The 14,149-nt window shown below is 33.7% G+C and overlaps 1 protein-coding gene across 2 annotated transcripts in view; it reads right to left on the bottom strand.

Annotated features, from left to right (window-relative positions):
- LOC124368874 (PHD finger protein 12) overlaps positions 1 to 14,149 on the bottom strand; it is an 88,233-nt gene that overhangs the window by 72,107 nt on the left and 1,977 nt on the right. For both annotated transcript variants that reach the window (XM_046826346.1, XM_046826347.1), the window contains exon 2: positions 2,666 to 2,856. In XM_046826346.1, coding sequence (XP_046682302.1) covers positions 2,666 to 2,856 — 191 coding nt within the window. The remainder of the gene's footprint in view (positions 1 to 2,665; positions 2,857 to 14,149) is intronic.

Below are 14,149 nucleotides of genomic sequence, written 5' to 3'. Positions count from 1 at the left end.
TTGGTGGGGCCAGAGCCAGGATGTGGAATATCCTTCTCCAGCATTAAAGCTCTGGTTAAAGATTGGGAAAAGAGGACAAGATATAAGAATTGGAGCAGAGCCTCGGGTTTAAGAATATCCAAAATGTTTATCTCTCCTTATGCAAAAGGATGGACAGCTCTCCTAGACCAGAATAAGGAGGATATAAGACTGATATTAGGAATGTTGACAGGACATGGCCCTCTGAGAAAGCACCTTTTGAAGGTAGGCCTTAGTCGGAGCAGCGAATGTAGACTCTGTGGAGAGGAGGAGGAGTCAGCGGAGCACATTTGGTTGGATTGTCCTGCCATCGTAGAGACTAGGAAAAGATACCTGGGAGCATACCTCCTCAGCCCCAAGGACATCAAAGAACAGGAGCCCTTAAATCTGATTGGTTTTTGCAAAAGCCTCGGTTTTTGAGGGCACAAATAAAAGTAAGGGAGGCGCAAAGGTCCTTTTAGGACTAAGTGCGGGGACAAAGTGTCCTCTTCCCTCAGAAGGAAAAAAAAAAAAAAAAAAACCATTTTGAAGCAGGTGTCTGCATGTTTTGGTCTTTAGATTTAGTTACAAAAGGTATTTATTTCACGAGATAGTTTCAACTGCTTATAAACTAGTTTATTAGGATTTTTTTAAATCGATATATAGTGCTTTTGTTAGCAACTTCATGATTTTTTTTTATGTCAATCTAGGCTATTGTGCAGTGCAGTTAAAGTATTTGGGAGCTACAATATTAGCGATATATCATGGGTATTGTTTAATATGTTCATTTATAGTTTATTATAGCTTTGTTTTAGGTTCTCATTTCAATTATCAAAATTTTGGGACAAATTTTACTGATTTTTTACATTAGAGAACTTTTTGACCTGTCAGACTCAGACAACCTAGGTCTTGACAGTAACACTTAAGTATCCCTTTCTACTTTCTGGAACCCCAAACTAAGCCAATAGTTGAGAAAAATTTTAAACTTAGTATGTATTTATTGTAATATTAATATAATCAGTGAAATATTTCCACATCAAAATTTACTTTTTTAATTCTAATCTTTTAAAATTATCATACCTATTATAACAAATTTAGGTCTGTCACACCACTTTTGAAAAATGAAAAATATTTGAAATAATAATTTATTTAATGTTTTGTAGTGCATATAATTTTTTACATTTTTTGTATATTTAGGGAAATTTAGACTAACTCTGTAAATACTATACTTTTTGTAAATTTTTAAAAAATTTTGCCCACAGTAAGAAATCTAACCTTTCGTGTACTATTTGTGATTTTTTACAATGAATTTAATTGTTCTTCAAGAGAACCTGGATACCATTATACACTGTGTTTATAAAGTCATGTCACACTTTAACTGTTTATAGCTACTCTGTTATTGATCGCAGGTATATGAAGCAGATGCAAATTAAAACACTGCTTACAAAGTTTTGTTTTTATTAGTTGAGTTACCCAAAGTAAGTTGCCTATCGTTGTCATCTAGTAATGTGTGTCTAACATTTTTACAAAAACATTCATAATGGCAACTTTGCAAAGAAAAGGTTAGTGTGTTTTGTGGCTGACAAAATTTAATTCTGTGCGACATGAGTACTGTCGAGTGTTTCATGAAAATCTCTCTGAGAGATGCTGCATTTATGGATGAGGAATGAAATTTGAGGAAACAGATGTATTGGTTTAATAATTACAGTGGTTTTATTGTAAAAACGCGAACAGGTAGATTGAAAACAGGAAATGAAATCTGCTAAAAATATTTTTAACTGTTATTTAAGAATTCCAAAAATGTCTTTGTGGAAACGCAGACATGAGTTGAATGTTCCCAAGTCTACAGTTTTCAAGGTTTTAAAGAAAAGATTTAAGTTTAATGGTTATAACCTCAATTATTGCATGCTTTGAAGCCTGTTGATAAATTAAAGAGTTTTGACTTTGCTGTTGTTAAAATGTTATAAACTATATTGTTTTAGTGATGAGGCTACCTTTCACCTGTTTGGAAATGTGCGTCATCATAACGTTTATATAACACAACGCTAAAAGCAACGAATCAAAGCTACAATTGAATTAGTTTCCCAGAAGTCCTGGTCAAAGTATGGGAGGAGACCAAAGTTCGCTAGGGTGTCTGCAGGGCAATTCATGATGCCCATGTTGAGCTCAGATAAACTGACGTAAAACCGTTTAAAGTACTCTTTAATCCTATGCTAATCTCATTCTTGTGCTGTCTATACTTTTGTACATAAACTTATTGAAAAGTGTGATGAATTTGTGGACACACTGTATATATTCTGAAACTAAATCAAATGAAGAATAAACTGGCTCTCAGATTCTAATATTTATTACATTATCACACTTTACCAGATGCAATCCAAAATAAAAAAATTAATGTTGCCATATATTGTTTTAAAGGTTTTTGCATAATGCTTTCATACTATAATTATTTACACATTTCCCTGAAAAAATGACGTATTACAAATATAAGTTTATAGTAAATAGGATTTTTTCAAAATTTTTAAAGTAAAGGTAAAAAACACTAAAATTTACCTGCTATATGAAGAAAAAGAGACAAGTTCCAGGGTTAAGTAAATATTAAGATATTTATATTACTTTCCTTCCTTGCAAGAGTCAAAAGTCATGAGATTATGTCTTTCATACTTACTGGCAAATGAAGTGAAAAGAGGCTGGACATCTATCACAACACAATAAATCACCTCCTTCCTTGCAAGAGTCGCAAGAGTCGTGATTATGACCCTTGCCTGGCCTTTTGAAATATGGGTGGAGGTCCAAACCTTCTTTTTTTTTTACTTTTCCATCGTCACTAACAGGAGGTGCTATCAGAGCACGAATTTTCTGAAACAATACAGATGTATTTATATGAGAAACAATACAAACATATTTTTATGATTGGTAAAAATTAACTAGTACCTAGATAACATTTGACAACCACAACTGCGTAGTTTTAGAGCAAGCTATTAAATTTTTTTAAACAAATAAATAGCAATTACAAGTTAAAAACTGAAAATTATCTGTAAAACGCAAACACCATACGTTTTACTTCACTTAACATTTCTTATCATGACTGGGACTAAATAACACAAGCCTTTTTTAAGCTTGGGTTATATACAATACATTTCTTTTCTCTTTGTAAGGAATGCATTTAAATCTAGTTTTAATTGATTTTTACATTTTGTAAAAACAATTAGTATATGATGTCTCCGTTCCCTGTTACATCAACTTCCATGCAGTTGGTTTTCGACTTAATGACCTCAGTTATTATGACAGTTACTTGCAGTAAATTGTTCCTGTATTCATTGCAGATTATTTACAAGTTCACAAAAGTTTTAAAGAACAATGTACAATAAAATGAACAAATCTGTATACATACAGCACACTTATGTAAGCACATCTACACATTTTATTATTGATTTACACAGATTTTACTTGTTTCTTAAATGTTATATTACAATGAGAGCCGCAAACGATATTGGAGATGGAGTCTGCAGGTGACCAGTTCTTGAACCAACCAATAAACATTGTGCAGTGTTACCAAGTTTCGCTTCTTAGCTAGTGTTTCTTAGCTTTGAGGTATATTCAATATCAACTATAGTATAAGGGCCCTGTGTCGGAGCTTGGAAGACCATCAACATTCTTTTGTTTTGGCAGTTTGACAAGTGGTTGAGAACATTGTGATTGTCACGTTGGACAGCTGTCGAGTGCCTTCAATAAACGTTTTGAAAACTGTCCCTGGTGACAGTAAACGCACAATAAGACACCAATGCAGATCATTCAGCAGTAAATGCTTTCAGAGTACATGTGCGTATGTGCATATCTTCTGGACATATTATATAGTCATCGTTCTGGATAAAATATTAAACGAAATAATACTTTCAAATTATAAAATTGTTACAAAGCCTACAACTCTTAATATACTCTATGTTATTTTAGCGGGGACATTATATTTTTCATTGGTTTTTTCGTAGTTTAAATATGAGAAGAGTGGTCGTCCAGATACAGGAAGAATGGCTGCCCAAATACAAAACAATGACTATTTCAATGTTTGTACTTTTTCAATTAAAATTTTTAATGCATTAATAAAAAACACAAAAAATTAGCTGATTTTTTTTATTACATCAGCTTTTTTCTACTTTAAAATTAATTCTTAACGTATTTAAATACCAAATCAGTTACATGTTTTAAATAGTATTTCTCAAATAACATTTCAGGTGTATTTGACATATCTAAAATTATATATGACAGTGCACGGTACAGCACCTATAAAGGTACCGCACTAATTGACAGAGGCATTCATGATTTTAGACCTTTTTGAATTGTGAACTGTTACCTGATGGGTACTATCTCGAGGGATATTTTTGTTTGCCAACAGCAGTACGAGTCAGCACCAAAGTTGCATTTAGTAATTAATACATTAGTTTAATCTAAGATTGTGACATAAAGGGTATAAACAATGAAAGAGCCATTCTTCTCACATCCAACATATCTTTGTCTGTATTAGACAATCAATGTTCTCATGTTAAAACAAGGAAAAACAATAAAACTACGCTATCTTTTAAAATTAAATCCAAAAATTTAAGAATTCAGAATGATAGTGGGTAAAATTAATATTAACATTATAAAATTATATTTAAATAATTAATGATTACATACATTTTTTATTATTATGTATTGATATTATTGGCGGTTTAAAACGAAATATTCTGAATTTTGTGATACAATATAAAAGTTTAATAACTAAGAAATTGTGAGTAAGGAACGAGTCAACATTTTTATGTCAACCAGAAAATTTATACGATAATAGTTAGTCTAACATGTTTAATTGGTTTCTTCTGAAGTTCAACATCAAAATATAACGATCACAACACACTGATTTCAATGAGCTGCCAAATCACCATATGAGCTTGGCTGTGTTGAGCTCTCAGGCATTATATTCTGGTAGATATTCACAATGTCTGCATTAATGGTTTTGAATAATTAGTTGTTAATTACCAGCTGTTCGATGTGACAACCATGTGCTCCTCTACAATTGGTTATCATTCAAAGGACTTCTTTGGTGGCACTTGCTGTGTTATAAAATATTAAAGTATATAATTATAATACTTTAGAGAAAGTAATATTTTGTTTTTTACTGAACTTAGAGGTACTAGGTTCAAATACTACTCAAGACAAAAGCTCTATAATAGTCACCAACAACATTTACATGAAATGTAAAAAGTTAGCCTCAGATTGCATATTCCCTTTGAGAAAAAGTTTTATTAATTTCAAAGTAAAACTACAAAAAATATACAAAAATCATCATAATTAAAAATTACAAACTACTGGCAACTGAAGCTTCAAATGTTTAAATATGGTAAACCTTTGAGCCATAGCTATTTAATATGACAAATGGCTTAGTAACTGTTGTTATTTAATTGCTGATACTTGAAAAATAAAACTACAAACAGGTGTTTCTTTTTTTTAACTCCTGACATCCAAATCATTGTTATAAATGTTATCCTATTTTGCCACTTGGCACCTGTGATTTTCTAGTACTGTATGATAGAGCAGCCCGAGATTTACCCTACATTTCACCAGCCAATATGGTGATGACATCATTATGACTCAATGTTCAATAGTAAGTAGTTCAGTGCATCTTTTCCTTTTCTTAAACTGCTGTTAGTCATGAAGCTTTTAATAATGTTATGTCTTTATATATCTAAGGCAAAGATCTGTATAAAGAATATTATAGAACAAAACATGGTAATTTTTCTACTCTTTCTAATAATATATTAATTGCTTCAACACATTATACTAGAATTAAAGAACAAAATTTATTAATTTAAGAAATTTTTCACTCATGCAATTCAAATTTTAATATTATCTGCTTGAATAAACATAACCTTAGTTCATACAATAAAAATACATTAAATATTATAGCCGATTATAGTTTAGCGTATGCTTTAGGTATGACTCTCATGGAGGCTCGTGCATTTTGTTAATCAAAACATTAAATACATAAAGAAAAATTACCTTACTTGTTTTAGTGAAAAACTTATTTGAGGGTTTCTACATAGAAATGAAATTCATATACTATTTACTAGCCATTCGTCATTGCCATTTGTAGGATACCCAAATATAAAAAGGCTGCTTTATTCTTGAAAAAATCATAGCTTCTCATGCAAGAGCTTGAAAACGACAACTTAGCAAAAGAAATGTTACACTTTTTGCTGATAACACTATTGTTATGATAAGAAAATAATCAACTGTTGGCTTGTACACTTCCATCACCAATGCTATAGATGAATTTAAAAAAATTTCAGCTCTTTTATTAAATCAATAAAAACAAATATTGTACATTTTAAGACTATAAATAATGTAAATAACCACTTAAATCATCTAAATATTACTGACTCAAATAAATTTCTTGGAGTACATATGGATAATAAAATAAACTGGATAGTTCTAGTCAGTTATATAATTGAATTTAAAGTTATAAATAATTCTACCTCAATGAACACATGTAAAACTGTCTAGTGTGGATATACGAGGTGTGGCAAGAAACTAACCAGACTGAGGCTGAAAACAAATTCTACTTACAGATATTTACAATTTGATGTTATCCCCTACTTCCCCCCTTCTCATTCTCTACACCGCTCCATACGAATTTTCCAAAGTGCGTAACAATGCTGCAGATAATTTTCCGTAACCCTATTCATGACTTCTGTCGATTTGTTTTACTCCTTCAACAGTCCAAATCTTGTTCCTTTCAAAGCTGCTTTGACTTTAGAGAACAAAAAAAGTCACAGGGGGCCAAGTCGAGTGAGTAGGGTGGATGATCTAAGACGGGGATGTAGTGTTCAGTGAAAAACGTCTTTACTGACAAAGCTTTGTGAGCTGGAGCATTGTCATGGTGGAGGATCCGTACATGCTGACATACATAGTGTGTTCAAAAAGTATCGCGAATTTTGTGTATTTTCAAAAATTATTTATTTATTCGTGAATATCTATTTTGTCCCCTTCAAAGTAATCCCCCTGGGATATTATACACTTGTCCCAACGTTTTTTCCAATCTTCGAAGCACTTCAAAAAATCATTTTTTTGGTATCTGGTTCAAAGCTCCTCCTTCGATGCCGTCTCTATCTCGTCAATCGTGGCGTAGCGTCGTCGTTTCATGGGCCTCTTCAGTTTCGGGAACAAAAAGAAGTCACAGGGGGCCAGATCTGGGGAATACGGTGGTTGCGGTATCATTAGTGTGTTGTTTTTGGCCAAGAAGTCGAGTACAAGCAGCGATGTGTGAGCAGGGGCGTTATCGTGGTGCAAAAGCCAATTTTTGTTTTTCCACAAATTCGGGCGTTTCTGGCGGATTGCTTCGTGCAAATTGCGCATAACTTGCAGGTAATATTCCTTATTCACCGTTCTACCTTGTGGCAAGAACTCATGATGCACCACGCCTCTGCAATCGAAGAAAACTGTAAGCAAAACTTTCACATTCAACCGAACTTGACGTGCTTTTTTCTGTCTTGGTTCGTGCGGCAGCTTTTATTGAGATGATTTAGCTATGGTTTCCACGTCATAAACATAAACCCACGATTCATCACCAGTTATGACCCTCTGGAGCAAATTTGGGTCGTCATGGACAGATTTCCCACATCTCATTAGCAATGTTCATGCGATGCTGTTTTTGATCAAAATTGAGCAATTTTGGTACAAATTTTGCGGCGACCCGTCTCATGCCCAAATTATTGATTAAAATCGAATAATTATCGAGCCAATCGATATGCCTAGGTCCTCTGCAATTTCTCTAACGGTGATTCGACGATTGGCCAATACCATTTTCTTCACTTCATCAATTTTTTCATCTGTTGTTGAAGTGCGGGCGTCCGGCACACTCTTCGTCGTTCACATCTTCTCGGCCTTCTGAAAACATTTTGTACCACCTATAAACGTTGCTTTTGTCCAAAGTAGCTTCTCCGTATCCCACAGTCAACATTCGGAATGCATCTGCGCACTTAATTTCGTTTTTCACACAAAATTTTATACAGGTTCTTTGTTCCATTTTTTTTGAATAGGTAAAAATCGAAGACGAACCAAAACACGTACAAGCAAAGCAGCTGTCAACAATTAACTGAACATTCAAAATGGCCGAAATTGTCAACATAAGTGAGAGACATATGTACCAACATAACGCCACAAAAAAAATCAAAATTTCGAATATACGTAACCCACGAAAATTCAAAATTCGTGATACTTTTTGAACACACCTCCTAGAGTAGTCAGGACAATAATTTAGTAATTCTGATTTACTATCTGCCCCAACGGTAACCAATCAATGCGCATGATCGCTTTGATATTAAAAAACACAATCATCATAGCCTAGAATTTTAATTGTCATTTGTGGTTATTTTTGCCGTGGAGAAGCAGAGGATTTCCATACATCATTTGACATGATCACCGTATACTTGTAACAATACAAATGCTTCACTTGCAGATTTTCCAAGTCAGAAAAGAAATTTGATGTTTACACACTGTTCTTTCTGGAAATTCAAAAAATTTTTTGACGCTAGGTATGACAAAAGATTAACTGCATATATAAATGGCATTATGAGGTAGAAAAAGTACGGGAGCCAGACGAAGCTGGGCTGGGAGGTAGAGTCACGTGACCAGCCATACAATATTTAGCCTTATTGCGTTCATTGTTTGGCTCCGCCAATACTAATCCGGTTGTTTTCTAGCCACACCTCGTACAATATATATTTAAGTATGCTACAATCGTGAGGGTTCATTACTAATTTCATCAAGGTCTTCATTAGCTAGGGCTAATTATGGATCAAGCAGTCCTCCGATGTTTACAACACTAATTTATGACTAAGTCATGGCTGTCCCAGGACGATATTTTACTGAACATCCTTCATGAAATTCATATAATGATTTAAAATTCGTATTCTATGCACACAGTTTTACAATTTAATCGTTTTAAGATTGTAAATGTCAGTAGGAATAACTACTATAATGGCTACTAATGCATTTATACAGGGTTGGGCAAAAGTGTGGAAACGGCTGTATATCCCTGGAACGGTATTCTCTACAAATACCAAATTCAGCACACTATAACAACTAAAAAGAATTTGCCTTTTAATGACTTTTGGGACTTTGTCCCTTTTTCCAAAATGGGGAGTATGGGGGGTAACCCCAAAATTTCATATGGTACGCCCCATCACACGATACCTCGTTAAGAAAGGTCTTGTTAAAAGAAGACAAATGGTGAAAACTAGAGGTGTCTGTATCTTGTCCCATATATTTGAATTGTTTGCATATTACGCACTTTTATCTTCTTAACCATTACATCAAGAAGGCCTGAACTCTGCACATTTTTATAAATTATTGTATACTTATAATATTACCTTTTTTTATAAATTTGTTAAAATTATAAAAAAATTACATTGTTCAATTGAATTACATGCTTTTAGAAAACCAAAATACCTTACGAGCCTAATAACTGTAAGCCATAAAGTTAGCCTAATCTTACTTATTTTGGGAAAACCCCGACTTAAGCCTTACAGTTGCCCTGAAACTTGACTGCCCTTTAACAAGTAGTTGTAACCCAGCAGTCCTTCAGTATTGTGCAAGTCTTTTTCAAGTTAAGAATTGTTTCCAGTGACAATGGAGCTAAGTGAAAGTGAGCGTATTACTTTATTGATGATGCGAGGTTTCGGTAATACAATTCTATCTTACGAAGAGGTAAAAAATTTGTTTAACAACATCTTCCCAGATCGCAACCCTATGTCAAAATCTGTCATTTATAAAATGGTACAAAATTTTGAAGAAACTGGAACTTTTAATAACTGTATATTAATAACCTGTTGAAGGCCAAGATCAGCTTTAAACGAGGATCTTTCATTGGATGTTTTACAATCTGTAGTGGAAGATCCTCATGTTTCAACAACTGATCTCTCAAACTGTTGGTATATCTAAAAGATCGGTCCTTAGAATTTTGCATCAGAACCATTACAAACCGTATAAAATTCATTTAGTCCAAGAACTGTCAGAAGATGACTTTGATCGTAGGGTAGAGTTTTGCGAACTTATGATGGCGAACATAGACAACAATACGATTGGATTGAATAATATTGTTTTCTCTGACAAAACGACTTTTATGTTAAATGGTAACGTCAACCGGCACAATTGTCGTTATTGGTCTAATATCAATCCTCACTGGATGAGAGAGAACAACATACACAACATCCAGAAAAGTTGAATGTATGGCTTGGGATCGTAGGAGGTCAGTTCTTAGGACCATTTTTCATTAATAGAAATCTTAATACTGATGGTTATCAAAGGATGCTTGAAGAACAGGTTGTTCCGGTGATTCACAAAGTTTTTGACAATCTCGATCAAGTTTGTTTTCAGCAAGATGGGGCACCTCCACATTATGGATTAAATGTCCGTGCTTATTTGAATGAAATATTTCCAAATCAATGGCTTACTAGAAGGAGTGGAATCGAGTGGCCCGCAAGATCTCCTGATATGTCACCTCTTGATTTTTTTCGCTTGGGGTCACATTAAAGAAAATGTCTACAAAACCAAACCTCAGAATATCGAGGAAATGATAGAATTGTACAAGTGGTCCAAAGTGTTTCCCAGGTATCTATTACACTTGCTGTTTCGCATTTCTACGCCAGGCTAGGACACTGCCAGACAGTTCAAGGAGAGCAGTCTGAGCATCTACTTTAATTATCCGGTAATCCCTATATGCTTTTTTACTTTATACTTGTTTTGTACTGATACAAATATGATTCAATTTTTTTTATATTCAAATAAACATTTTTTGTTATGGGACAAGTTAGACACCTCTAGTTTTCACCATTTGCCTTCTTTTAACAAGACTTTTTTAGAAAAGTCTCATTAGTGAGGTATCACGTGATGGGGTGTGCCATATGAAATTTTGGAGCTACCCCCCAATATCTCCCATTTTGGAGAAAGGGACAAAGTCCCAAATGTCATTAAAAAGCACATTTTTTAGTTGTTATAGTGTACTGAATTTGGTGTTTGTAGAGAATACCGTTCCAGGGATATACAGCCGTTTCCACACTTTTATCCATAACCTCAAATGCAAAATGTCTTGTAATGAACTTTGTCATTCTGTTGTAGATTTATTAGAATTTGTCAAATTTACTGAATATGATTCATTGTGAATAAAATACATCTGAGTTTATTGGTAAATCCGTATAAAATGTGAATTAACAGTAGACTTTATCATTTGATTCAAATAAATCTTAACATTATTTGAAATTATTCATCTTGTGTTGAATTGTAAATTATGCTTTGTGTTTTTTAAGTAAGTATGTAAAATGACACTCACTCAAATGAGCCACACATAAGTATACTGTTATTAAACAATATTGATTTTTAAGCCCAATAAATATAGCAACCTCAATAAAATTTTAAAATTAATTTAACAGTCACAAAATACACAGCGCCAACACAACCGAATAAACAATCGCATCCAAGCTCACAGCCCCACAGCTCACGCAGGAGTGGGTAAGCACTCGCTGAGGGGTAACCCACCTTCCATGTACCAAACTCCAAAGTTAAAATGCCCGCAATAACCAGACAAAATTGTTTCTATTTGTTTGAATCAATATTTTAAAACCTATTAATTATGTGGTAATCCTGCAAAGAATCACGTTTGTGTAAATTAACTTCCGTGCGTAATTTCTGTATTTACAAAGTTTAAAAATAGATTGTCATTGTTATTTAAATAATAGTAGAACAAGTATTAATTATCACCAAATTATTGTAATTTTGTATTTTCTGTACACATCAGCTTTGTGTTATTATGATTTTGCATGTTGTATATTGATTCTTTGTTTCAAGTTTATTTTTGACGATGGAAGGATTGTGAAGGAAACAGGATTTTTCCGGACATTTGCCATCGTTCAGTGAAACAAAAAATCAGTAACACTACGTTTCGAGATCTGCAATCTGATCTCTTCTTCAGGTAAATAACCAACCTAATACATAATTACAAACTACGTTAAAATAAACAAATCATACCAAAGCGTTGTGGCACGCCTAAGTCAGGAATCACAACCACCATGTTGTGTGTCAACTTCACTAACTCTAAAACATGCACTTAATAAAAACCTATACGCAACACTAATCAATAAAACTGAACTACAGAATACAGGTCGCAATACATCTGCATTCGTCTACTAAACACCTATGACTGACCAGAGGCCAATAGCAAATGGCAATTGTCACGGCAGAAAGAAACAAGATGGCGGAAATAAAAAAAAGGGGGATAGGAATAGGCCTTTTTATTATTATTGGTTCATCTAGCAAGTTCATCTAGCATTTTAACCTAGTTTGTAATTATGTATTAGGTTAGTTATTCACCTAAAGAAGAGATCAGAAATTGCAGATCTCGAAACGTAGTGTTGCTGATTTTTTGTTCCACTGAACAATGGCAAATGTCCGGAAAAATTTTGTATATTGAATTTTAATCGCTTTTAAATTAATCCTAATACTCGTACATGCATAGTTGTTGTTAGCATGCTATTTTGAACTACGTGTAGGCTATGTGAATACCATCTGGTTTTAGTTAAAACAAAAGATGTACCTTTTTTAAATATCAGATTTTTTAACATTTTCCATGAATAACATGTGTACTTAAAGGAGAAATACAGTTATTGTTTAATGGCCTAACTTTCTATTTAGTGTAATAGATCTGAACTTATATTAGTACATAGTAATATTAACAATATACTCAGTAATATTTTGTGTATTTAGTAAGAACATAAAAATACTATATTCATGGTAAAGAACCGTGCAGAATACGTCATTTGATAGATAAAACAAGTTTACTTAACTACTAGACAAGACAGAAAACGAGAGAAAAAACAACAATATTTATTGATTCTCATTTCACCCTACTGCAGACATTCAGTCTACCTTCTAGAGGCCTATTCCTGAGTGTAGTAGCCTCGAACATTACCGTATATATATATTTATTTCCTTAATTTACGGATTAATAGAACATACATTTATTACGTTTAGTATATTTTATGTAGTTTCAAACGGTCAAAATATATTCCATTGTGTAGAATTAGGCCCACAACTAGGAATTCTAGATCAAGAAGCTTACGAACACATAAGATATCATAGCCTGTACCAGATAATTGTCTTTATCAAAATAGAAACAATAAAAACAATAGTATCCAAAGTGTTTATAAAGGTGATGGTTATAATCGGTTTCTGATCGGGAACCTTACGATTTATTACTTAAGACAAAGATATGTATAAGACATGTTATTTAGCATATGGGTCTACCTCAATTTTATAACTATCACCTAAGCAACAACTTGTTACGATAAAATATTCAAGCCGAATTACATCACAACAAATATGTTTTACCTATGTATTTTCCAAGGACAAATATAAAAAGAAGGAAAACTAAGCAAGATAGAATCATAAATAATATTTCCGGTATATTTTAATCTAAGAAATTATCTAGAGGAGGAATTTCAAGACAGTCTGTATATCATAATATTTTTAGGGTATCTTTTGGATTTAGAGTATCTAGTATTTAAAACGTAACCAGTACGGAAATACTGATTTCAAGTATCCAGTATTTGTACTAAGTATCGCTGAGTAACGGTATCAGAAGTAACGGTTAATAGGTATGTATTGATACTGACAACCGAATAAACAATCGCATCAACGCTCACAGCGCCAACACAACCGAATAAAGAATCGAATCCACGCTCACAGCGCCAACACAACCAAATAAACAATCGCATCCAACGCTCACAGCGCCAACATAACCGAATAAACAATCGCATCCACACTCACAGCGCCTCAGCTCACAGCCAACACAACCGAATAAACAATCGAATCCACGCTCACAGCGCCAACACAACCGAATAAACAGTCGCATCCAAACTCACAGCGTCACAGCTCACACCGCCAACACAACCGAATATACAATCGCATCCACACTCACAGCGCCACAGCTCAGAGCGCCAACACAACCGAATAAACAATCGAATCCACACTCACAGCGCCACAGCTCAGAGCGCCAACACAACCGAATAAACAATCGTATCCAACGCTAACAGCGGCAACATAACCGAATAAACAATCGCATCCA

The sequence above is a fragment of the Homalodisca vitripennis genome, chromosome X (genome assembly GCF_021130785.1).
Source record: "Homalodisca vitripennis isolate AUS2020 chromosome X, UT_GWSS_2.1, whole genome shotgun sequence".
NCBI classification, from domain to species: Eukaryota; Metazoa; Arthropoda; class Insecta; order Hemiptera; family Cicadellidae; genus Homalodisca; species Homalodisca vitripennis.
Note: the sequence above shows the minus strand (reverse complement) of the source record. Positions and strands in the feature narration are given on the sequence as shown.